We start from the raw sequence: 24,498 nt of genomic DNA, 5'->3' as shown, positions 1-24,498 counted from the left end.
CACACATAAACGTATCTACACTTGATAATAATGTTAGTTATATAAAAAAAGTATGTAGTCGTATCTAAAAATGCAGATCAGGTGCACCAGCTTCATTCACTGTTGCCATTTAGTATTTTTCACTGCAACCAATTTTTGACAGTGTGCCCTTGTCTTTCAAGAGTTTATCATAAAATGCATTAATTCCTACAAAAAGCATGGCCTTCGTTGTTGTTACACTCAGTCAAAATTTTTCATCCATCCATGATGCAATAATTAACGGGAACAAGCGCTCGATGGGTGCAGATGTACTAGGCAGGCAAAAAACAAACTCTACAGCCAAAGATAGATGTGTGAGTGACTTCCTTCCCATCGCACTAAACACATCTGTCCATCCATCAGACACAGGGAATATGTTTTGTTCCACTCAGTGGTGTGACAAGTGACAATGTTTTTAGCATAGATTCTCTCATCAGAGCATGGTTTTTTGTAGCCTGGGTTTCCCATGCTCCCTTGCCCGCAAATTTATTCACGCTGCAAGTCTAGCAAGGAAACTATGGCCCTTTTTTGCCCCTGAAATAGGAAACCAATCACAGAATGGGGAGGGGGCAGCAAGACGATGATGACGTCTATTCTAAACACAGAAGCAGTTTTGTTATTTGTTATAACACGGCAACAGACGCGAAGTTACTTTTCAATGCAGCCTTAGATAGTGTTCTAAGTAGATTTGAACGCAACTTTATTTAAAAAAAGAGCAACTTTTGGCGTTAAACAATTTCATATCCAAGAAGGATGTTTGTATATGGCAAGACATGATAACCACAGAGTTTTATAGGACCAACCTGCTAGGCATCGTCATTGACGAAGTACAATTAACTTATAATTAGTCTGTTAGCAATAGTTAGTCTGTCTGGAACTAAGCTGATTTAAACCACATCACTGTGTGACACTTCATTACATGTGAACGGCCCCTACGCTAATATGATTTTGTTTCTCTCTCCCTGTCTCGTCCTTGACCCCGAGGACAATGAGACAAACAGACCCAGTTCCGGTAGATGTGAAAGTCGGCACACCTTTGATCTACTGGCCGTCCTTCAACGTGATGCCCAGCTGATGCCTGACCAACGATCACCGGCAGAACCCGCTTAATCTCCGCCTAATCTCCTTATCCGTTTATATGTGTGTATATATATATTATATCTCCCAAGGGTTTTTCCCTCCTAGGACTTTTTTTTACTTCCTCGGCTAAAAAGCCCGGGGTTTTTTTCTCCTAGGGTTTTTTTACCCCGGGGAGGCAGCCTTTTTGGGCTTAACTTAGCTTCCTCTTCTAGACGTTACTTTAGTAATACACTCGCTTATAATGTTGAGTCATAGCTGCAGCTAATTTAACTGCTTATGCTATCGTGTATTTTGTTGTGCTATCTGTCGTTTTTCTGTGCTTTTCACTGCTTCTATTAATGTAAAGCTGCTTTGAAACAATTAACTTTTGTGAAAAGCACTATATAAATAAAATTGAATTGAATTGAATAAATGTTAAGTTGTATTTATCATTGTCATTCTGCCTGTACTGTGGTTGTCACAGTGCCACTAAGTTGTGTTGCTTTTCAATACAATATACAGCTACCGGTTTAGTGGCATAGCTTTCAAGTGTGCACTCGTACCCGATAATAGTCGTTTACTTTTGAATTGATGTCGCTCTACATACGTCATCTGGTATAATTGAAACGATTGGCTATGAGCTATGTACAGACGCATTTGATAGACATTCGTAGTGCCCAATAAACAGCTCTGGGCATTCGTAAACCACGCCTCAAATACGAGAAAATTAACATATGGTTCCCAGACCACGTCTCATTCTCTATGAGACTGGTTTGGTGTTAGCAAGGCTAGGTTTTTTGGGTATTCTAAATAAGAAGTTGCTAAGGCTGTTCTAAATGTCTTTTCAGTAGGACCCACTCTCGTTGTTTTGTATTCAACTCAAATTATCAACATAAACCACTGATGCTGAGTCATCGGATTCAACAAGGGTGTCTACCTGCGTTTTGATGTCAGAGGGAATAAATGATTCATCCAGCCTAGTCTGCATAACATTTCTCAGATCATAAATGTGCAAAGGCAGATAAATTCTCTTGCTTTAATGTCTCTAGTGCACAATGGAAAGCTGCAGTTTGCTTAAGTGCAAATCAAAGGCAAAGTCTTGGGCAAGGGTTGATGACTGGCTGAATTTCCATTGTTAGCCAACCAGAAGCAGGCTTAGCTCAAGTTCATACACTGTATAAACATGCACAGCAGTGCCGTGTTGCCAACTTGATGATGAGTTTGTCCCTAGATTTAGCAATTTTTCAAAATTTGTCTGAAGCGTGGCCAACAGCCAATCACAGTGGCCGCTACACATGCTCTGTTCTTTCATAACCATAATTGGCTGGCTTTGTCTAGGTAATTTGCATAAGGCGATCTGATTGGATGACGCACGCGTTGCCGCTTGAAAAGTTGAGAAATGTTCAACTTTTGCCGCGAGCAACGGGACTGACGCGGCGCCGACGGATCCACAATTCAGTTCGGCAACGCATGACGTCACCCATTAAAAGTGAATGGGAAGCGTTAACGCTGATGCCCCGTGTGAATGTGCCGTCACAGGCAGCCCGGTCCTCACGTGCAGTCTGCCCGACAGAGTGATGGCAAGTACAACAAGCTCAAAGGTAGCGGTGGCAAACACAAAGTATGATAAGCACTGCTTTTATACCAGAACACAACTTATGCTGAGTAAAGGGTCCACGTCTGAAATTCTGATCTAATAAAGCAAATGAAAATGAAAAGGCTGCAACAAACTAAATTATCATTTGGAAAGCCAGCAAAAGATGAGCAGACAAAGAGAAGGAGGGAAGGGGAGAGTTATGGTTATGCAGCAAATAGCCTCCTACAATATGAGATGCAATACAGCTACCAATTAGATTCAAACCTACACTACTGTTCAAAAGTTTAAGGTCACTTGACTAAAATGTTAACTATGATCTTAAAAATCATTTAATCTGAAGGTGCCAGGTTAAATGCTTGAAATTACTTTTGTAGACCAAAAATATACCTGTGCCAAACTGACTAATTTTGTTAATAATTATTAGAAAACCAAAAATTTATTTTTGAAATAGGTGACTTACACTGAATATTGTAGAAAAATCAGCCAATAAGGGCCGATTCACACCGGCTGCGTGGCGTCTCTGTTGCATGTCAGTTGCGTGGCGGCTGCGTTGCGTTTTCTGTGTCTGTGCGTACCAGAAGCGTGCCTGACGCAGCGCTAACGCGCTGCTGTTGCTATAGGTGCCATATATTTTGCCTGGAAACGCTTCCAAGACGCTTGCGTGTGGCGTGAAAAATAGGCGTCGGTCCTATTCCTAGCATGCACACGTTTTCGGCGCGGCTCGAGCCGTGCGTGTCATGCAGGCGGTGTGAACAGTCAAACCTGCTAACATGGGAGCCTAAATAAAAATGGACACGCCACGCAGCTGAGACCCACACGCCAGTGTGAATCGGCCCTAAGAGCCCATATTATATATAAACTCCTTCTATACTCTTAAAAATTCATCCTAAATTGAAAATTTAAGAAGCTTCTTGAAAAAAAAAGACATTTTGCAGTTTTTAGGCAAAGGGTGACTTACACTTCAGATGATGAAATGTAACCATTGATTTATTTTGGATGCTTTTACTCACCAACAAAATTCTCACCGACACAGTTACATTTGTGCTATGTCGTAGTTTGGACGTGTTTATTATTATAATGTAATATGGAAAAAATATAAATAACAAAAAAAAATGTAGGGGTTGTCCTCGGTATTTGAAAAATCCTGGCTATGGCCTTGAGTGTCTATGTGCTTTTTGTATGAATATGCTGCGTAATGCTGGTGCATTATGTCGGTGTTAAGCCGTCCGTGAGCAATGGAAAAGCGAGCCCCGCAAATGTCACATCTTAATTTATTTGCCTCTGATAGTGACTATCTTATGTACACACACACTTCTTTGACATCTTCTTTAGAGGCAAGCTCCTCTTTGGTCTCTACTATACTTGACTGTGACATCAGATTCCGCCTTCACTAATAGACTGATAGAGAATTCTGATTGGATAGTAATTTCTTTCTCCAAAATGTACTATGAGGTGATTTGCTGGTGTTATTAGGATATTCCCCTATAAGAGGGGACTACTACTACTCGCCCTATCACTCAGCAAAGAAAAAAATTACAAAACATGATTTTTTTGTTCTAAGAAGCAACTGCTATGAATGTTACTTAAAAGAAATGAAAAACATTAAGCTAAATAATTGAAATAATAATTTAGCTAATTTTAGTTTTAATAAACGCAAGCTAAGGTTGTCTTTAATTGTTATTATACTTTTTATATTACTGTTCTTACATTTGTAATTCTCAAACGTAGTTTTATGGTAAAGTTGTTCTACAGTTTTAAACTATTTTCAGGATTATAATTTTAAATGCCACCTTGAAATAAACATCATAAAAATCAGCATGGCACAAAGAGCGCATTTAAACTCATCTGGCAAATAAAAAAAGATAGGTTGTACCGCCTGGCTATTTTTTATGGGGTTATCAAATATTTTATGGAAAAAATGCAATAAAATGTGCTGAAATGTTTGATAAACAAAACCTTTTAAACACATGAATATGCCTTACATACTTTTTTGTAAATCATTTTCAAAAATATGTTTTTACGTTTGGTCACTGACCCGTATCCCTGTTGCATTTTGATTCCTGTACTATTGTAGCTCACCTGTAAACGATTAGATATGCGAGTTTCATTTAGATTCTTCTTGTATTCATGCATTTGAGTGAATTGCATCTTAATGTATTATAAACTCTGCTATATTTAACCTCTTAATGATCCTCTTTGATTTTCCTGAGCATTTACATATGTTTATACATATCTGTGTTTAAATAGGTTTGGAGCTAAACTCCAAGACCAGGATTTCCCACCCCTGGTCTAAAGAATCACCATCTCAAAGCTATCTTTTTTTTAGCCCAAACTTCTGCTCTGTTACTCTCTATTCTGGCGTCGGGGGCTTGGGAGTGCACCTTTTCCTTCTTCTGCATGGCAGGATGGAGTCCAGCAGAGGATTAAAATAAAATGTTTTACTCTTTTCTTAGTTCTGTTTTTAGTTTGACTTACTCTCCATTCCTACGTCATGGATGGTCAGTATAGCTGGTCGACGTGTATTTCCAGTGGCATGAAGCGTCACATGAAGCAAACCATTGGGGGTCTCAATACTGTGTTCCTGTACACACACACACACACACACCGTTAAAAATGGGTAGTAACAATGAAGCTTATGTATATGTAAGGTAATACTGTAAAAAGAAATAGAGTGTGTGCATAGCAGATAAGCAGCACATCTCTAACCCACCTGGCCTTTGTTCAACAGTATCCTGGCTGCAATCTCTGCTTCCTGCACAGATATAAATAACAATGACATAACTATGTTTATGCATTGCCCCAACCCCCAATTAATATAATAAGGAGCTCAGATGCAAAAGCAGCTAAATTCCATCTATGTCAAAAATTAGATAATGATATTAACCAAATGCTCTTATTATACATGCATGTATTATATGTTTATTAGGGTTGCAAAATTCCAGGCAATTTTCAAGGCTGGAAACTTTCAATGGGAATTAATGGAAATTTGAAAAAAAAATGCAGAGTTGTCTATAACAGGGAACTTGAATGTAGTTTTAAAAATCTTGCTGCATAATTTTGTTTAAAACAACAGAATTTAATGCAATTTCTACCCTGCACATTTCTCAGTCACATGCACACAGCACACTGCTTCCTGAAGGCCGACTGAGGCCATATCCCCTGCATGTACTTTCTCCCATAACATGCACAGATAATTTCTTAAATGTTGAAGTTCTTAAAATGTCCAAAAGGTGGCAGCAGCACTATAGATAAAAAATAAAAGCTTTCAGAGGACAAACTCAAGACAGACAGAAAAAAAGAAAAGAAATTAACTGTGTAGGGCCTGAGGTACATGTATATCATGTTTGAAATGTGTTTGTGACTGACAACAGAATTTAATGCAATTTCTACCCTGCACATTTCTCAGTCACATGCACACTGCTTCCTGAAGGCCGACTGAGGCCATATCCCCTGCATGTACTTTCTCCCTTATACCACGGGTCTGTTGAATGCTGCATTCTGATTGGCTGAGAAATGTTCTATGGGTGTTGATTATTTTTCTGTAAACCGCACACCTAATTTTTCAAATGTCTTAAAAATAGGCACCAGAGCAAAGTTTGTGGTTACCGTGGTATAAGCGGAATAATTGACTCCGGTCCTTTGAATTATTTGAAAATAATGCACACCTGCGGGTACCTCCGCTTCGCGTCGTGCCGCATTACCACCTTGGTGTGCATTATTTTCTTATAATTCAATGGCCCGTCGTCAATTATTCCTTGCATAACATGCACAGATAATTTCTTGAATGGTGAAGTTCTTAAAATGTCCAAAAGGTGGCAGCAGCACGATAGGGATCATACATAAAAAATAAAAGCTTTTAGAGGACAAACTCAAGACAGACAGAAAAAAAGAAAAGAAAGTAACTGTGTAGGGCCTGAGGTACATGTATATCATGTTTGAAATGTGTTTGTGTCTGACCTTCCCAGGGTCCGATTGACCTGGCAGTAAAGGGTTTTCTTCTGTGATGGCAATCTCCTGCATTTCAGATGTCATGGTAATTGCTTATGTTATCTGAAATGCAAAGTATACATTATAAACAACATAACAAATCACACTCCTAACAACAAAATAAATACATATAGACAATTTCCTCTGCAGTTTTGGTAATGGAAGGCCCATACGACACTAAAAGGCAATATCAAACAATCAAATGTTTTTATTAGTCATTATTTTTTATTCTTATGTGTTATAAAAATGTCTTTCAAAATGACTATTCCTTTTGGTTCAACCCTTGTTTTCATTAAACAGTTTTGGGGAGAAGTAAGCCTTTAATATTTATTTTAATGATAGAGGCCAATGTAGAATTATGATTAATGTATGTTAACTCAATAGATGTGTCAAACATTTGGCATAGGATCAAAATATAAAATAAATTTTGGCTCCAATGGGTCATTCTGTAATTTAGGGTACATTTAGTGTCCACTGAAGATTATTCTTTTCTAACAGTTTTTTTCAGAAATATCATATTTTCATGATGTTTTTAATATTTTTCATGCTTTTCGATTCATGTTATTTTCCATTAATGTTTTCAATTTTATAATTGTAAGTATCTAGAATGCTGCTTCTATTATTCTATTAGGGATAGTTTCCATCCACATAGATTGAAGTCATAATAGAGTGTGTTTATCTCTTGAAACCTTTTTTAAGTAATAATTTTTTTAAAATAATAATATAAAAAAATAATGTACATATGACAGAATAGACAAAAAGAACCCACACTGAATATCTGAGTCACTTAAAGTGTAGCATATCAGTGTACATAAGGTTCAATACATGCAGGTATGGTAAATGGACTGCATTTATATAGCGCTTTTAACAGACCTATGGCCATCCAATTTTTGCCTCACAGTCACCCATTCACTCTCTCATTCATACACCGACGGCGGTGTCAGCCATGAAGGCGCCATCCAGCCCGCCGGGAGCAGCCGGGGCCAGGCGCCCCGCTCAAGGACACCTCGACACCCGGTCCGATCCGCAGACAACCCACACAAACCACCGAGCCACCGCCGGTATGTGGTATGTATTGTTTTTATTGTGTTGTTGTTGGTAGAATTGACGACTCGTGTTTACAGAATCTGAAGGCATATGGCAAATGGATTTTGGTGGAGTTTTAGGCTGGACAATCTTTTGTTTTTATGTTCTGTTGTAATATGGAACTATAAATAATAGCAATGTAAAGTGTAGTTGGAAAATTAGCTCATTCCGCTAATCTGCTGCTGAATTTCTAAGTAAAATTGGCTGGTCCAAACATTGCTCGAAGAAACAACATAATTCAATTAAAAAGTTGATTTGAGAGGGAAAAAATATAAAAAAGCAGCAGAGTTTGGGATACTCAGCTAATATTATCTTAAATGGCAATAAAAACCAATAACACGTAGAAGAAAACTAACTACTGTTAAACAAATGTAAGAATAGTCAGGATGGCAAAGATTCCGCATTTCATCACCTCTAGAAAGATCAAAGTTAAGTACTGTGACAGGCAGAAGAAGTCTGGTTAATGCTAAGCTGTTTGCAGGAAGCGAGCGCCTGCATGTGCAGAATCACATCAACACATCAACTGGCCAAAAGAAAAATGATATAATATTTTGTGCCCTGATGTGAGTACAGTTTTTCTTTTCGGGTCAAGTGGTTATCGACAGAAGCTCATGTTTACTGAATTCAAACCACAGTAAAATGTAAAGACTGTTATAGGGGACATATCATGAAAATCTTTTTTAACAAGCAATGATATTTATCTGTTGAGTATTTTGAGCTAAAACTTCACATGTACTCTGGGGACACCAAATATTTATTTTACATATTAAAAAGTCTTGTGAAATGTCCCCTTTAAGCATGGTGGTGCAAAAATCATGGTATTGGGATGTTTTCCATACTATCGTGTTGAGCCTATTTATCGTTAAGGGAACATGGATCAGTTTGAATACATCAGAATACTTGAAGAGATTATTACAGACGAGGAAATGTCCCTAAAATGAGTGTTTCAACAAGAAAACAACCCCAAACACACAAGCATAAGGGAAAAATTCCAGACAAAAAGGATTGAGGTTATGGAGTGGCCAGCTCAACCTCCTAATCTCTACCCCATTGAAATTTTGTGGAGTGACATTAAAAATGCAGTTTCTGAAACAAAACCTAAAAATTGACAGATTCAATTTGACACAGATATGCAGCAGTTATCAACAACAATGATTGTGAAACTAAATATTAATAATTCAATAGTTAAATCTAAATTAGTAAGTAAAGTTAAATCTAAAAAGCCTTTTAAGTGTCTACAGACAAAAATGTTGACACTGATATTTTTTAAAGCTTAAAGGCGGAGTCCACGATGTTTGAAAAACACGTTGGAAAAGGAGACGGGCCGACTACCAAAACACACTTATAGCCAATCAAATCAAATCAAATGCCGGGTTGCGTATGTGTGGGGCGGGTCTATCAACAGAAGGTCCAGATTCTATTGGGGTAGGGGCTTTTTTGTTTGGGTGATTTCAAATATCAACACTGGCTTTCAAACATCGTGGACTCCGCCTTTAATGGGGTGGTTTCCCGGACAGGAATTAGCTTAAGCCAGGACTAGGCCTTAGTTTGATTAGGAAATATAACTAGTTTTAACAAACATGCCTTACTAAAAACATTACTTGTGTGCATTTTGAGGCAAAACAAGGGGCACTGATGTATTTTAAGATATGTCATTGCAAGTTGTTTTCAGTTTGGACAGCTCTTACATTTATTTTAGTCTAGGACTAGTCTAATCCCTGTCCGGGAAACCGCCCCAATATGTGTTTCTTTGCTTCTTTTAAAAAGAACAAGACAGACTTGATAAATTATTCAATTCCAAATCAAAGCATTAACATGTGTAATGCTTTCAATACATTTGTAACATATTTATAATGCACTTTATTCACTTTTTTAGTACACTGCTATTTTTAATACCACTTTATAAGTGGTTTCCTAGATGAGGGCTTATGACGCAAATTAAAAAATTTAAAGGTGACAGAGAATGAAAAAAAAAGTTTTTACCTTGTCTTAGTTGAATAACGGTAGTCTACCCACATTCACAAACATACAAAAAGTGCTAGACATTCATAGAAATTCCTCATTTAGAAATGTCCGCCAAAAAATGGCCCAACCTGAACAAGGGATACATATTACATTAATTGCATCTCACCCCTTCAATTCCCTTCGCTTCAAAATTATTTGCATACATCCGGCCTCTCGATGTTAAAAAGATTTTAAGATTTATTTTAAATGCCTTTATGTTTGATAGTCATTCTAATGATTACAAAAACACAAATAAGAGTCCAGACACCGATAGGCAGTTGTTCTTTTGAGCTTTTTACTGCACAAAAGTAAACCTCTCGCTGGCCAACCAAACACTAACCCTGTGTTGAAGTGTGTTCACTTTACGATGGCCAAACAGTACCTTTACCATGATTAGGCTACTATGGTTTTTAAAAGGTAACTTATACTTGTGAAATTAATAGAAAATATTTCAATAGAAATATATATATAATGTGTGTGTGTATTTACATTATATTGAAAAGTAAACCTTATCATTACTACAGAGAAAGTTACATTCCTGTTGAACATCCCCACAAGGCTCATGTGGCTCATTATTCAACTCTTTTGTCTCTCAGCTGTCAATCACTGATTATTCAGGAGCTTTCCCGCCTTCACGCATACAGCCTTTCCCAAGCAAAAGTGTCTTAGAAATTGTAAATCAAAATCTTGCTTTATGTGAATGAGTAGGCCATATGATTTTCACATCATTTTGAAGAAAAAACTCTAGACTACTAGATCCTGTTTTGAAAAGTCTTGGGAAAACATGTTTAGAATGAGTTTTGTGGAGTTATATCAGTGACTTAAAAATTTAGCTTTTTCGAAAACCACGCATAAACATTTTTCTCTCAAAAATACAAACATGTACATACATGTTGATTATATGATATTGTAGCCCAGTTTGTGATGAACACAGTGTTATGAGACTTTTGCCATTAATATGTTTTTAAGCAACTGAAAAAAGCACAAATGTCAGTGCATGTCAAAACTTCCCCAGGGCCCTAAAAACCCCTTAGACCCCAGAGGGTTAAAAAAACCGCAATTTTTAAAGCTTTTTGCTCAAAATGTATTTTTGAAGAGAAATATCCATATTTCAGTGGTTAAATTAAGTGGAAAAAGTAAATATATAATGAAACATTTTTCCCCATTTTGTTTGTTTGTTTGTTTGTTTATTGTTTGTTTGAAAGCAGAGGGTGTGTTCTTTAATTTGATATAATTTGTATGTTTATATATTTATAGAAAATAATTTTTCCTGCAAGGAATTTTGTGAAAATTTTGTGAAAATCACAAAAATGCAGGTGGGCAACTTTTCTCAAAAAGGCTGGCGATGAATGAGTTAATGGAGTTCAGAGGGCTGTTTCATAAAACTAGATTACAGAATAAGCCAGCCTTATTTTGTTAAGTCTGGCTTATTGCCGGTGGATTTTGTTTCATAAAACAAACTTGAACTAGTTCAACCCCGGTTACTGTGGAAACTTATGCTTGGAAACTAGCCTGGTCCGGAGCAGGCTAACTGTCAGGCTAAGCCTCATTGTTGCTTAACTAGACTTCCACTAACACTGAAATGTAAATGCAATGATATTACAGCTGACTCTTTGACATTTTATTTGACTTTATTAACCACTATTAATCTAACAATTAAAGAAAATCAACTTATATATTAAATTTGATAAATTTTGTTACAATAATAATTAATACAATATAGACATGTGTTTCATAATATGGTATATAGGCCTATCAAATGTTGAATATAAATGATAATCTTAACTACCTCAATATAAGGATAATAGTTTATTAACAAATTTAAGATGTATCTAAATTCATATAATTGCAATGTATTGATGATATATATATATATATATATATATATATATATATATATATATATATATATATATATATATATATATATATATTTATTATTCAGATTGTCTGTCACACAAAGAGGAAATTTAATTTAAATATACAACACACAAAAGTCAAGTACAGTCATTTAATTTTTTATGCTTGGTGTGCATAAAAATGCACATTATTTTAAAGATCTACAGCAGGGTTCCCCAAATCTTACCCTGGAGGTCCGGAGCACTGCAGAGTTTAGCTCCAACCCTAATCAAACTTACACAGCTGTGATTTTCTAGTCATCATGAAGACCTTGATTAGCTTGCTCAGGTGTGTTTGATTAGGGTTGGAGCTAAACTCTGCAGTGCTCCGGACCTCCAGGGCAAGATTTGAAGAAGGGGGATCTACAGTATTTGTATCTTTCTCTAGTTGTTACATTTTTCTTGAAATTAAAAAAATTAAAAAAATTATGGTGTCTGCAAGGCTGAAGGAATACAATATAATTATGTGATGGTATGCTCTTGGCATTTTGTTGTAATGAGTTAAAATTCTTTTTTTTATTACAGAGAAGATTGTTAGTGTCCTGCATACAATAATTTTTCAGCTCACAAGGCTTGTACTGTAGACTTACTAATGTGCTTATACCTCAGGCTTTTCTTCAACTGATCCTCACCCTGTAACCATTCATAAAACTCTGTTTATCTATCAACACCTAACACTACACTGTTAAAAAATAATGTAGAACTCACAGTATTAATGTCAGCTGTTTGCCAGTAACTTACTGTAGATTTATATGTATGTTATTTACTGGCAACAGTTTGTTCAAAGTTAAATGAACATTAAACGGGTAGTAATTTGCAGCAGTCACATCACAGAACAAGGATATATACATTAAACTTTACTGTTTTGCCAAAAACATGACCTCAGTCACCATCAGACAAAAGCGTCTCCACAGATAAAGTTTGCTCACACAGTGCCTGACAGCCCCTCCTCTCTTCCGCTACATCAGCAAGACCGTGATTATTGAGAGCAAAAAGTGCCCAACGTTACACACCTATTTTTTTTTCGGTTGAATGAGTGTATCATCTGGGCACTTAAAATGCACTTACTCCTGTTGGAAATTTCCATGTGAACACACCACTCACACTGTTTATACTTCAAAATGACGTAGAGTAGTACTAACACAATTTTAAACACACCTTGTGTATGAGTTCTGTCCATGTAAAAACCTGACATATATTGATAAGATATATGAACTAAAACTTTTTTTTTTAAATCAACAAATGTTGGATGTAATTGCACCATTAAATTACATAATATATACTTTTTTTTTCATTCTGTTGACTCCAATACTGGACATCACAGCCATGTCTTGATTTTCTTGTTTACCAAGTTATGGTGCAAATGTAATACCGCTGTTACACAACTACAGTTATGATGACCTTCAACAAGATTGCAGTACACAACTGCACAAATACAGTGTGTAGCTTTATTGATGTAATATTATACTGACGTCTACTTATACAGTAAGAGCTATAACGCTTATATATAAAACAAGTTAGTTACAGGAGAAACTGCTGCTAGTCTTACATAAATGTAAGGGCTGACAATGCTGCTGCCTGAATTGCACTGTAATTACTTTAAATAACAGTATAGCTGTATGTACTTGATAAGTACAGGAAATATGTACAACTAAAACTCTGTACATTTGCAATAAATGCCTGGCTTGCTTTACGATAAAATATTTGTTGCTGTCCTTCTGAAAACTGGTATGTCAAATTCAATCTTTTTCACAAAACTGAAAAACCCTGCATTTTTAAATGAGTACACAGTGTGTTGACAAGAACTTTAAAATACTTTATGATGGATAAATATTTGCAAAACCTCATGACAACCGGTGAAGAACAAAACTCACAAAATATAGATACAAGACTTCATGGATACAATGGATACAAATGACAGTGACGACATAATACTATAAAACTACACTTACTGGCCACTTTATTAATAAGCCTACACTAGGGCTGCACGATAAATCCCATGCGATAGTCATACACGTATCATCAGTAAAGCCAGTCCCTTGATTAGTAGTAAATCGCCATCACCTGCTTTCAGATGGAGCAGCATTTAGCCTACCACACAAAGCCGTAGTTCCCTGACAAGTTAGGCCATATAGCCTACATATCACAGGCGATACGTCTGCAATAATTAATGCAAAATTGTCGCGATTGTCAGTGAACTACGGCTTTGTGTGGTAAATGCTGCTCTATCTGAAAGCAGATGATGATGATTTACTACTAATCAAGGAATCTGCTTTACTGACGAGATACGCATGACTATCGCATGCAATTTATCGTGCAACTCTAGGCTACACGTTGCTAGAACACAAACATTTGAGTTTTATTCCATATGGATTTTAGTCCATATTTACATAATAGGGTATATGCGCAACTTACTTCCGCATTCCTGTTAAACATAGTAGATCGCTTCCGGTTCTGTATGCTCTATGCTGACATGGTGCTGTTTTCATACATGAATCCTTTTAGGACCTATCAAAGACGAAAATAACTTATGTCCAGATATGCTCATTAACATCTTAAAAGAAAATTTACTAACTTTTTTAACCTTATAGCTTTGGACAAAGGGATTTTCCTCTCACATATATTTAGATGAGAATAATAAAAAAAGAACACAAACAATAATACTACGAATAACAATAACAAGCTACGATAGCATATAGCGGCAACCGCAACCGGATTGAATCAGTTTTCTGGTTGGGTCACGTGACGTTCTACATATAACGTATTGCATTACACAGTTTGGAGATTTGTATATCTCCTGTTTTTAACACATCCCAGAGGTGTTGTATTGGATTGAGATCTGGTGACTGAGGCATTTGAGTACTGTGAACTCACTGTCATTTGTCGGATTAATTATGGGTACACTGTGGTCAAAAAGGTATGAAGAACACTGAGTAGTGGTTAAGTTACTCCTGCCTTTTTTATACCCTTGAACCAGTCTTGCCATTCTCTTCTGACCTCTGCTATCAACAAAGCAATTTTGGCCAGAGAACTTTTTTCTGTTTAGGACAATTTCTTGTAAATTCTAGAAATGGTTGTGCATGAAAATACTAAATACCAGTCTGTCTTTTATTCGTTTTCATAAACTGCTTGATGGGCCTACAATACAACTCATCCATATATTTTGAGACTTCACTATTTCCCAGTGGATAGAAAGTCTTGCTTGTAAACGAAAGGTCACCAGTTTGATTCTCACAGCCAACAGGAAGCAGTTTTACCAATTTGTTCCCTGGTTACTGCAGTGACACACAGAGGAGGGGTTAAATGCAAAGGTTACATTCCATCGGCAATTACCTCACTTTCACCACCTCACACTCATTTAGGCACGATGACAGGCAAATTTATTGATACAGACGACAAGAGTGGATTGGTCTTTTAAAAAGCTTTTCATAACTTTTTTCTGGAAAAGTTATCTGGTCTCTAGATGCTACATACCAAATCTGTAGCATGCCAATTTTTTTTTTTGCTTCTGGGGCCCAGAGTCAAACTCCCCAGCCATGCCCATGTCTTTTACCATTGCCTAAAAGCCAGCAACTGTAATGTGTGTGCCAAGTTTCATGCCATTTGAAGCATGTTGAAAGCCTTAACTACACTTGGATATAACTTTAAAGTTTGACGCGTTATTATAGCAACAATATATGATCTCAGCCTCCTTTCAGGATCCTTTCAGATGTGTTTGTAAGGCACCTCAAAGGCACCACTGCTTTGACATGTGTAGCATATTGCAACACTTAATATAAAGGTTACATAAATGCATTATTAATCATGTTCAATAACCGTGCTTATGATTTTTACCAAAGTAATCGTGATTATTATTTTGCCCATAACCAAGCAGCCCTAAAGTACTGGCGGTAACCATACAGCATATTTCTGGTCTTCATTCACAGTAAATCCATTGTAACCACACATTAACTACTGTATCGTCTCACCACAATAACCACTGTTTATACCAACCATGGGATTTAAAGAAAAACAATGGTAATGCAAATGGTAATCTGCTAAAACATTCTACACTTTTACTTAACACACGAATAAGACTGCTAACTGTATGTAAAACAATGGATTTGACATAAGAGTTGTTTCTTACTATGCTTCCAACTAACTACAGTATGCCTGATAAATATACTCATATTGTAATGTTAGAATGTTTTCCCATACTGCACATTTCACATCTGTTTAAATATTTGAATACATATCCAGTGATATTCACAAAAATATATTTTTAATATATTAAAAATATTAGTGTTTAAAAACAGGGTATAGATGGTACAAGAAACTGCTTGTCTATGTAAACTTATACAGCACAGCAGTAGTGGAGTGTTTCATTTGTCATGTACAGTAAACAAGATTCCAAAACCCTAATGTGGTCCTCACGTCAACAAATGTTCAGGGGTGTTTGCCCAACCCTGAACTATAAGGGACATGCTTGTTTTATCTCAACAAGAACATGTCAAACAGTTCAAACATGATAACCATATCAGGGCTTAACGCTAAGGATTTTTCCTACTGGCCCGGTAGAGAATAAAATGGTTCTAATGTTTACTCCCCCTGTTAATTTTTAACTGACCCTCTACCACAACAAACATTATTGTCTTTATTGTTTTGACTCGTGTAACCTTTTATAATAATAAATAAAGAATAGCCTAACTTCATATAATATTTAATATCAATTTCAAATATTGTTAAATATTGTTTTTTTTTGTCAAGACACACAGTATTTTTACAAAAATATCCTGTGATGTTGATTTGTAAATAAAATGTGATAAAAATTTAATTTTGTGTTTGTTGTTGACAAAAGTTGGCATTTTGTGTCTAATGTATAATTATTATAATTAATGTTTAACTATATTGTTTTCTTTCGGGACAATAGGAAACAAATAATTCAGCCATGTTGCTTTATCAATATAACAATATGTTTTAGAGTAACTCATCAAAACTTAAGCAATTATGTTACAGCAATTAATCACTAGTCAAGATTTAAACAACATTTGAGATTATTTGTACAGCAACTACAACTCTTACAGTGCAGTCGTCGGTGTAAAATGCCATCACACCCAGGCACGTGCACAAATAGACATCAAAGGGGGCTTGAGCACATGCCCTTTTTATTCCTGGAGAGAAAGTGCCCTTTTTCTTTATTCATATAACAACTGATGTCTGTCTGTTTCTTGTGTTTTTTACTTATTACTTATTTAATTTAACATGAATTCATTCAGGAATCATTTAAATGAGGTTTAAACTCTTATAAAAAGAAAAATAGCGCTTTTTGTGGTACACAAACGGTTAACAGATGAGTCCCGCCTCCAAAACTCACATTGCTAATATGATTGGCTTTACCTTTCTTAAGTCCCGCCTCTCTACTTCGCTTTATGATTGGGTTGTGTACGCTCATGTAATGTAGGCTGCATTTGCGCTTGTAAGAAGCGCCAAAGCTCAGCCTGAATGAGATACGATGTGCATGATTATGCAGGCAGCTACCGGTAAGTGTGTGAGGAAGAAAGCATTCTTATATTAAGTTTTATGCGCAAAATATGGGACACGTTGTTACACATAACGATTCAGGGACAATGTTTTCCATGGCAATCCCATATTAACCTGAAGAGTTGCAAACTTGTAACCTTAGTGTATGTAGTTTAAACAGACTGCTCATAAAATAATAATATAATTGCTAACTACAGTAGTAAGCTTTTTTTGTTTGCGTTTTTTGTAATGGCTGTTAAATAAGTAGCCTATAATGTGTTATACTGGAGTAGATTGGGAAGGAATCTGATGGTTCAGTATTTTACTTGCTCAGTCAGAATTTTCACTGACATCACAAAAAAGTAAAATATAAAATACATACAAAATAGGCCTAATCTAAATTTGTTGTTTCTGACATGTGTAACCCTAATAAATATCAATCCTAAGATTAAAGGTGCCAAAGGATGTGTTGCCATAATATGCTAAATTGTTCTTTGATAATTACATAGAAGGTATGTGGCTTTATTAAGTGCAAAAAATATCCAGAAACGTTTTTACATGTCTATTTACAACCCTAGAATTTGTCATTTGAATTAAATGGTCCATTTTTGCCCTATTTGAAAGGGTCATGAATAATAATGTTGAGCTCTGCTCTGAGGCTCATGCCAGAAGCTCACATTAGTAAACAGACCTTATTTTTAAGCCCTTATCAGACGAAAATACAAATTTTGAGTAACAACTAATAGTTAACTAATAGAACTTCAGCTTTGTTTTTAGCATTTTAACAAATTTGTAAATTAATGTGTAATTTAATGTTGGGGCGTTCATCTCGACTTAGATCAAGAGTCTTTCCCCCTGAAATTTAGAAATATTAGAAAATTTAGACTATTTTGTAGACATCTTTTAAAAATGAAACAATTGCGTAAGTTTGAGGAAGATAAAACGAATATTTTTTTTTATAATTTTTTTTAAAAAGGAAGTCAGAGTTGCGTTAATACATATACTTTTTTGTTTAAAAAAAGAAAAAAATACATAATTATGAGAAGTGCCCTTTATTTCACTTGAGCCCCTGCCCCTCAAAATGTCTGTGCACGTCCCTGATCACACCAGATGTTAAAAGCAAAGATACTTTTGCCACTCTCAAATATATAATACTTGGTAATTTCGCTCAAAAATTTATAAAAGTATAAAAAAAATTGTCTAATTTGTATAGTTGGTTTCTCTCTGTTTACTTTTTGAAAATTTGGTTTTAAATCATATTTATTTAGAAATATTGATAAATCCACAGGGTTTGCAAAGAGTATCTCAGGCATCTCATTGAATGTGTCAGTAACATCTAAGAATAATTTTGATCATCTTTGATCAATCTAATGAATATTGAAACAATTGATAATTTATTCTGATGGTATAAGCTATTTTCAAAGCACCATTAAGAGAGGCTTTTGCTGTACAACTAGTCTAAATATCAGATGTCAGGGTGAAGAAAATGAGCTCCACCAGCCACCATGGAGACGTGTAGAGAGGAGCCAAAGCACTGTTGTTTTTCTGATTCCTCACTTCTTTGTTTCCCACAGTGATGGTGCCACATACATCACTCTAGCTAGAAAGAAGCAGCCACTTTCTGTTTGAATTTATTACTGACCTATTTCCAAGCCTACCCCAGGAACTGAAATTTGTCCTGAAAGTGCTGTAAGTTTATCGATATGGCCAAGCTTTCTAGACCTTAGAGGTCCAGAAGTAGCATTTAGGTTATGTTTTGTCATGAATGTAGCGTGACTGGTGTAAAAGGTGAATAAGATGCTGTCAAACAAATAATATCTGAAAGGTAAATAAATAAAACTATTAATCCAGCTGACTAAGTATATTAAAGAAATCTTGTAAAATAATTCCAGTTACCCTGACTGGTTACAATAAATCAGATACAGAAAGTTGTGTTTAAACTGTGCTATGTTTTTAATTGTTTCCAGTGCAATCAAAAATCTTTAACTTTCATTGAACTGCATTAAATTGCTTAAGCATTTATAAATAAATTGACAACATTTAGAACTTAATTAAAATGTTTTTGTACACACTGGATGTGTTCTCTATGCCAAATTTCATGAGTTGATAACAGGTGTGAGTCTGGAAATGTCTTGTTCACACAGAAACTTACAGACACAAATAATACTGTCTGTATGAACAAGCAACTGACCTTAAACTGATTAGCCAATGATTGCCTGAAACTCGCACCTTCCAAAATTTCTGAACAAAATTTTAAATGGGCCCTACCATTACTGATCGACTGCAGATTTGCATTTCATACATCTATTATCTCTCCTATACTACTCTTAAAACTTACATTTTTTACTCAGAAACAGTAATACGGACAATTATGTTTATTGAGTTAGTTCTTGCGATTTTAGTAGCTACATGATTTTTGGTAAGGTAACATAGGAAGCAGCGATGCTCCCTGGTTTTTTAATTGCATTATGAGCCCTTAAAAGGCGAAGTGCACGATTTCTGAAAAACGCTTAGGAAAAGGGAGTCGGGCCGACTAGCAAAACACACTTGCTGATTGGCTAGTAAGGGGCGTGTCTACTAACCGACATCTTTGCCTGGGTTGCATATATGTTGGGCGGGTCTATTAAAAAAAGGTCCAGATTCCAATTGCGTAGGGGCGTGTCTGTTTAGGTCAGGGGTGGGCCACTCCTGGTCCTGAGGGCCACAGCCCTGCAGAGTTTAGCTACAACCCTAATCAAACACAGCTGAAAAAACTAATTGAAGTCTTCAGGACTGTTTGGAAATGACATTCAGGTGTGCCCGATCAAGGCCGAAGCCAAACTCCGCAGGACTGTGGCCCTCGATGCCCACCCCTGGTTTAGGTGATTTCAAATATCAACATGGCTTTCAGAGATAATGGACCATGCCTTTATGCTTCATTTACACCAGCCGCGGTAAAGGCGTGAAGCGCAAGTGATTTCAATTTTAAGTCAATGTGAAGATTGATGCGCGTCTGGAGGTCTCGCAGCGCGAATGAGGCGTTTGGCGTGGCATGGAAGACGCGATTCCGTCTCATTCGCGCTTCTAGTTGTGCTATGGAGCTTTTTGTGCATTTTGCGTTTGACGCGAATTTGCGGCTGACCCCCGAGTTGAAAAATCTGAACTTTGGCGGAATTTTGCGCCGCATTAACCAATCCGGAGCCTCCTTGCTGCTGTGGGGCACTCATCCAACATGAAGAAACACTTGATATTGTCCGTAAGCAGTCACCCGGAGCTATACGACACAAGTTCTTATTTCTATAGAGACAGGAATAAAAAGGACCTCGCTTGTAAGTGAGGACATTGGGCAACCTGGTAAGTTGTAATACACATTTCACTTTTGAGTCACGTGACGTTTATCAACCCGCGCCGTTTATTTTCCCCCATAGTAAGGTTACCAAATTCAAACCGGTAACTCTCTCGATAAATGCAAAATCAACACCAGCACTTGCCCCTCCCACAAGAAGCGGATTTTGCCTCTGATGCACATTAAATGCTTGCCTTTTCCAAATGCATTCAAACTGTTCAAGCGGCAAACTAGGCACAGTAGACGAGATTTTGACGCCTGAAACGCAGTTGGTGTAAACACAGCATTAAAATTCCAGAATCCCTGATCAGATCCACGGCAACTGATCAAGGGAGCTGGTGAGATGCACCTAGTGCTGGGCAGTTTGACAGTATAAAATCTATATCACAGCGTTTTTTCTTTTTAGGATTCTGACGGTTTCACAGTTTATTGCGGTTTTACCCAAAAAATCTACTGGGATTTTCCCTAACTTTAAAATGTATGCTTAGTTAGTGTTCCATTACTGTTTTTAATGAAACCACAACAATAACAAACTTTTATTAAGCTTATATTAAACAAAGAAATCAATCTTATTTTAAGAAACTTTGTGTGCAATCACACCACACTTTTGATTCCTTTGACTTCTATTCATGCGCATACAAATGTGCCAGACCGGAAACCCAAGCTTTTGCAAAAAGTTTCACACTTCGCTGCCTTCGAGTTCAAGTTTGGTGAATTCGTGAAGATGTGACCAATAGATGATCAATACTTCAAAGTGCAACCTTTTCAGGTGGAGGAAAAACAACAGCATTGCAACATCCTAATTTTGACAGTAATAATAAAAGCAACCACAATGGTGAAAGCACATTCATGATGTATGAACCTTTACTGATAAGATGCGCATAATAATCCCATAAGATATATCGCCCTGCCCTAATTGGTATTGTAATCGAAATTTTTTTAACAATACTCAGCCTAGTCACAGGACTCCCGCCGCTCTCTGCTGCATTCTGCAACTTGCACTGTAAACAAGGCTTACAAACGTAAAAAAAATTTCTATTCCAATGCACTACTTTTTTATAGTTTTTTTATGTAAACACACTAGACTTGTTTGATCATTGCACGCACATCTTGCGTCTTTAGCAGCTTCTCGAACATGAGCACTGTGCTTTAATACCTTGTTCACACTGTCAGTCCATATCCGATTTTGGAGCATATCCAATTTGACAGACTCACTGTCCAAATTGTGTATTACAACTGTTCAGATCAGAACTGTGCGTCCTGTAGTGTTCTGATGTGTTGCGGATTATCTACACCGTTTCTATGGCAATGACATCGCGCAGGCACGACAATCTGCCTCAATGTCTGACGTTGTTGAAACTATAATGCCCAATACATGGACTTTCCCAAACACCTTATCATTTCGTCAGAAATGGACTGTTCCCGCCTTTCGCGCTGGGGTTGCGTTTACGTGACAGCATGATGTAACCAAAAAGCTACACAAATGTGATCAGAGCGGTCAAACTGAAATGGATGTCCAGAAATGCGATTTAAAACGGATTTCAAACCACCTCTGGATGTAGCCTGAAAAGAATTAGAAAAAAACGGATTTAATTTGGTTTTTGGCCGTTCACACGTTCTAAATGTGATTGGATTCCAATCAGATATGCGCCAAAATCGGATTTGGACTGACAGTGTGAACAAGGTCTATGATCTCGTCTTTTACAAGCAGCACAACTAATTAAAGTTAGTTACAGAATAGTGGCCCAATAAGAAGACCCAGAGGCAGGTCAAACATTGCAAGCTTTTGTTTACAATAGCAAGTTGGCATGGCAGCTGTTTCAATTAAATGCAACGACTGCAATGGCAGAAGAGGTGCAAATGCATTTCAAGAGCCTTGTGTTCTGCACAGGGTTTTTCCAAAAACATTACACTCTTACCAATATACCCGTTTTATTTTTTATTTGTACCGTGTGTGTAATTCAAACCGGTTCACTGTTTGAACCAGTATATCACTCAGCACTAGACTCATCCATATTCTAGTGAACTTTTCCTTTAAATAGATATTTTATTCTTACCCTAATAACGATTTGGTTGACTGACCAAATAGTGAGTGTTGATTTAACATTGATGATTGATAATTGACGCTAACTTGTATAACTAAAACAGATAGTAAATCAATGTCAGTTTGCTATGTGGGATGCTAGTATTTATGTAGTTACTTGGTAAACCCCTCCTCTACAGCAGCACTTAAATCTACTTTCATTTGGTGCATCTTAGTCGGTCATGAGATATGCAATAACTGCAAATAAAAACAAAACAATGTGTCTATTCAGTATGTTTATCTCATGGCTTAAAAACACTTGCAATAGCGTATGGCTACTAATATATGGCTTCACTGTGTTGGTTGTCCTTTTCAAAGCTGAACTGTCCATTTTGCTCTATATAAAGAGTAGATTGGGTATGCTGCAAAATATATCTTTAAGTATCACTGCAAAGACTGTGTGACTTCAAGTCTAACAATGGGCTCAACTGAGGAATAATCGCCGCTTCAGCTGGTGTGCGTAAATAAGTTCATCCGCCCGGGTTTTTTGCGGTGTTTGTAACGCACAACGCAGCTGGAAAAACTCATTTGCGGGTTTATCTGGGGCTGCAAAGCATGACACATTACACTCCTCCATTTGACTTTGACAAACATACCCCAGCGCTCTTAATATTTGTATTAGAACGTGAGATATTGAACAAATGGATCCATGCAGAGCTGCTCTGGGTGCAAGCACTTTAATGCTTTGAGTATAAAATTCAAATTAATACAAAAAATTATCCCTACTCTGTTTAGTCTAATGAACAAAATAAATACGTCGTTGCGCGCATTAAGATGTCAGTTTAGTGGTTTGATTTAATATCTGTTTGCGCAACCGTTTATACTTTAAAACTCTTAAAAGAAATGAGGGTGTGTTCGGTAAACAAAAGTCTGCATAGTCATTCGTCATATCAATCAACAAAAGCACTGCTAGTTTGATGCTGCATAATGTTTACAAGTTTCCAGTGGCTGGAAAAGATAGAGGAGGCATCTGTCTTTCAGATCGGTAAATTTTTAGCACTATGAGCATTTATGTTTATGTTCAAATGAAGTCACACTGTCCTAGGCCTATTAATCAACGTTACCACAATTTTGCAACACGTGATATGAACAATGAAATGCTGCAACAACGCACTTATCTCTTATGCAATAAATGTAATGTTCGCGTGCGCAACTTCCGTAAAATGTAGACAAAAATCCAAAAGTCGTGACTCCTTTGCCTTGGAAAAATCTATTTTCCTTAACTTTGACTCTGGATGGCAGCCAGTGCTCGTGGACTCTTCTTTGCACTGGCGTTTATATTTTCTCTACCTCTTTCTTTTAGATTGCCCCGTTTTTGTCCTTTCTGGAGCCAACCAGAAAAAAACTCAAAAAATATGGAGCTGTCAATCAAAAAGGACGACTTGAGTAAAGGATAGGGGAGGGTAGAAAAAGCCAAAGCTGTAAAACCCCATATCGCGGTGTTTACGTTGAGTTTTATGTATGTATGTTTTACTATGCTACGTTTGTAGCTTAAACTCACAAACACGTCGATAAAAAGACGATGACTGTGGACAAAACCCCTCTCTTTTACAATAGTTCCCCCCTATTGTTTCAGATGGTACGCGCCCGTTGTTGACTCGCCCGCTGGAACAAACGCGTTCGCATTCCAAGGTTCTAGTTACAGTTGCGCTGCGGTCTTAGGCAATACGTTCTTGTTATTTGCGTCGTGCCAGAATATATAAATATACTAATCTCTAATTTCTGGAACAAGTTTACAGGATATTTAAAATAGTGTAGAGGATCAAGTCAACATAAATGAAAAGGCTCAAAAGGGAGTAGGTTTTACCCTACTACTAAAATTCGACTCCTCGTTATGGTCATTTTTAAATTTTCAGCTGTCATAGTTTAATTTGAAATGAATATGAAGAATTCTTCATTTAACATTTTAAAATAAGTGAATATGATAGTTTAATGGGTAATA

At 36.7% G+C, this 24,498-nt stretch overlaps 1 protein-coding gene across 2 annotated transcripts in view; it reads right to left on the bottom strand.

Moving 5' to 3' along the window:
- Positions 1–23,957, bottom strand: part of LOC129436581 (protein NDRG2) — a 53,925-nt gene extending 29,968 nt beyond the window's left edge. The window contains exons 1-4 of one of the 2 annotated variants that reach the window (XR_012360250.1): positions 23,677–23,950; positions 6,632–6,726; positions 5,385–5,426; positions 5,150–5,255 (exon numbers count right to left, since the gene is read on the bottom strand). Coding sequence is in view for 1 of the 2 variants with exons in the window: in XM_073859716.1 (XP_073715817.1) it covers positions 5,150–5,255; positions 5,385–5,426; positions 6,632–6,706 (223 nt within the window). In the remaining variant the exon portion in view is untranslated. Of the gene's footprint in view, positions 1–5,149; positions 5,256–5,384; positions 5,427–6,631; positions 6,727–23,676 lie in introns of both variants that reach the window. The other variant, XM_073859716.1, reaches the window with a different exon arrangement.
- Between the last annotated feature and the right edge of the window lie 541 nt (positions 23,958–24,498).

Source organism: Misgurnus anguillicaudatus, chromosome 21 (assembly GCF_027580225.2).
Source record: "Misgurnus anguillicaudatus chromosome 21, ASM2758022v2, whole genome shotgun sequence".
NCBI lineage: Eukaryota > Metazoa > Chordata > Actinopteri > Cypriniformes > Cobitidae > Misgurnus > Misgurnus anguillicaudatus.
Note: the sequence above shows the minus strand (reverse complement) of the source record. Positions and strands in the feature narration are given on the sequence as shown.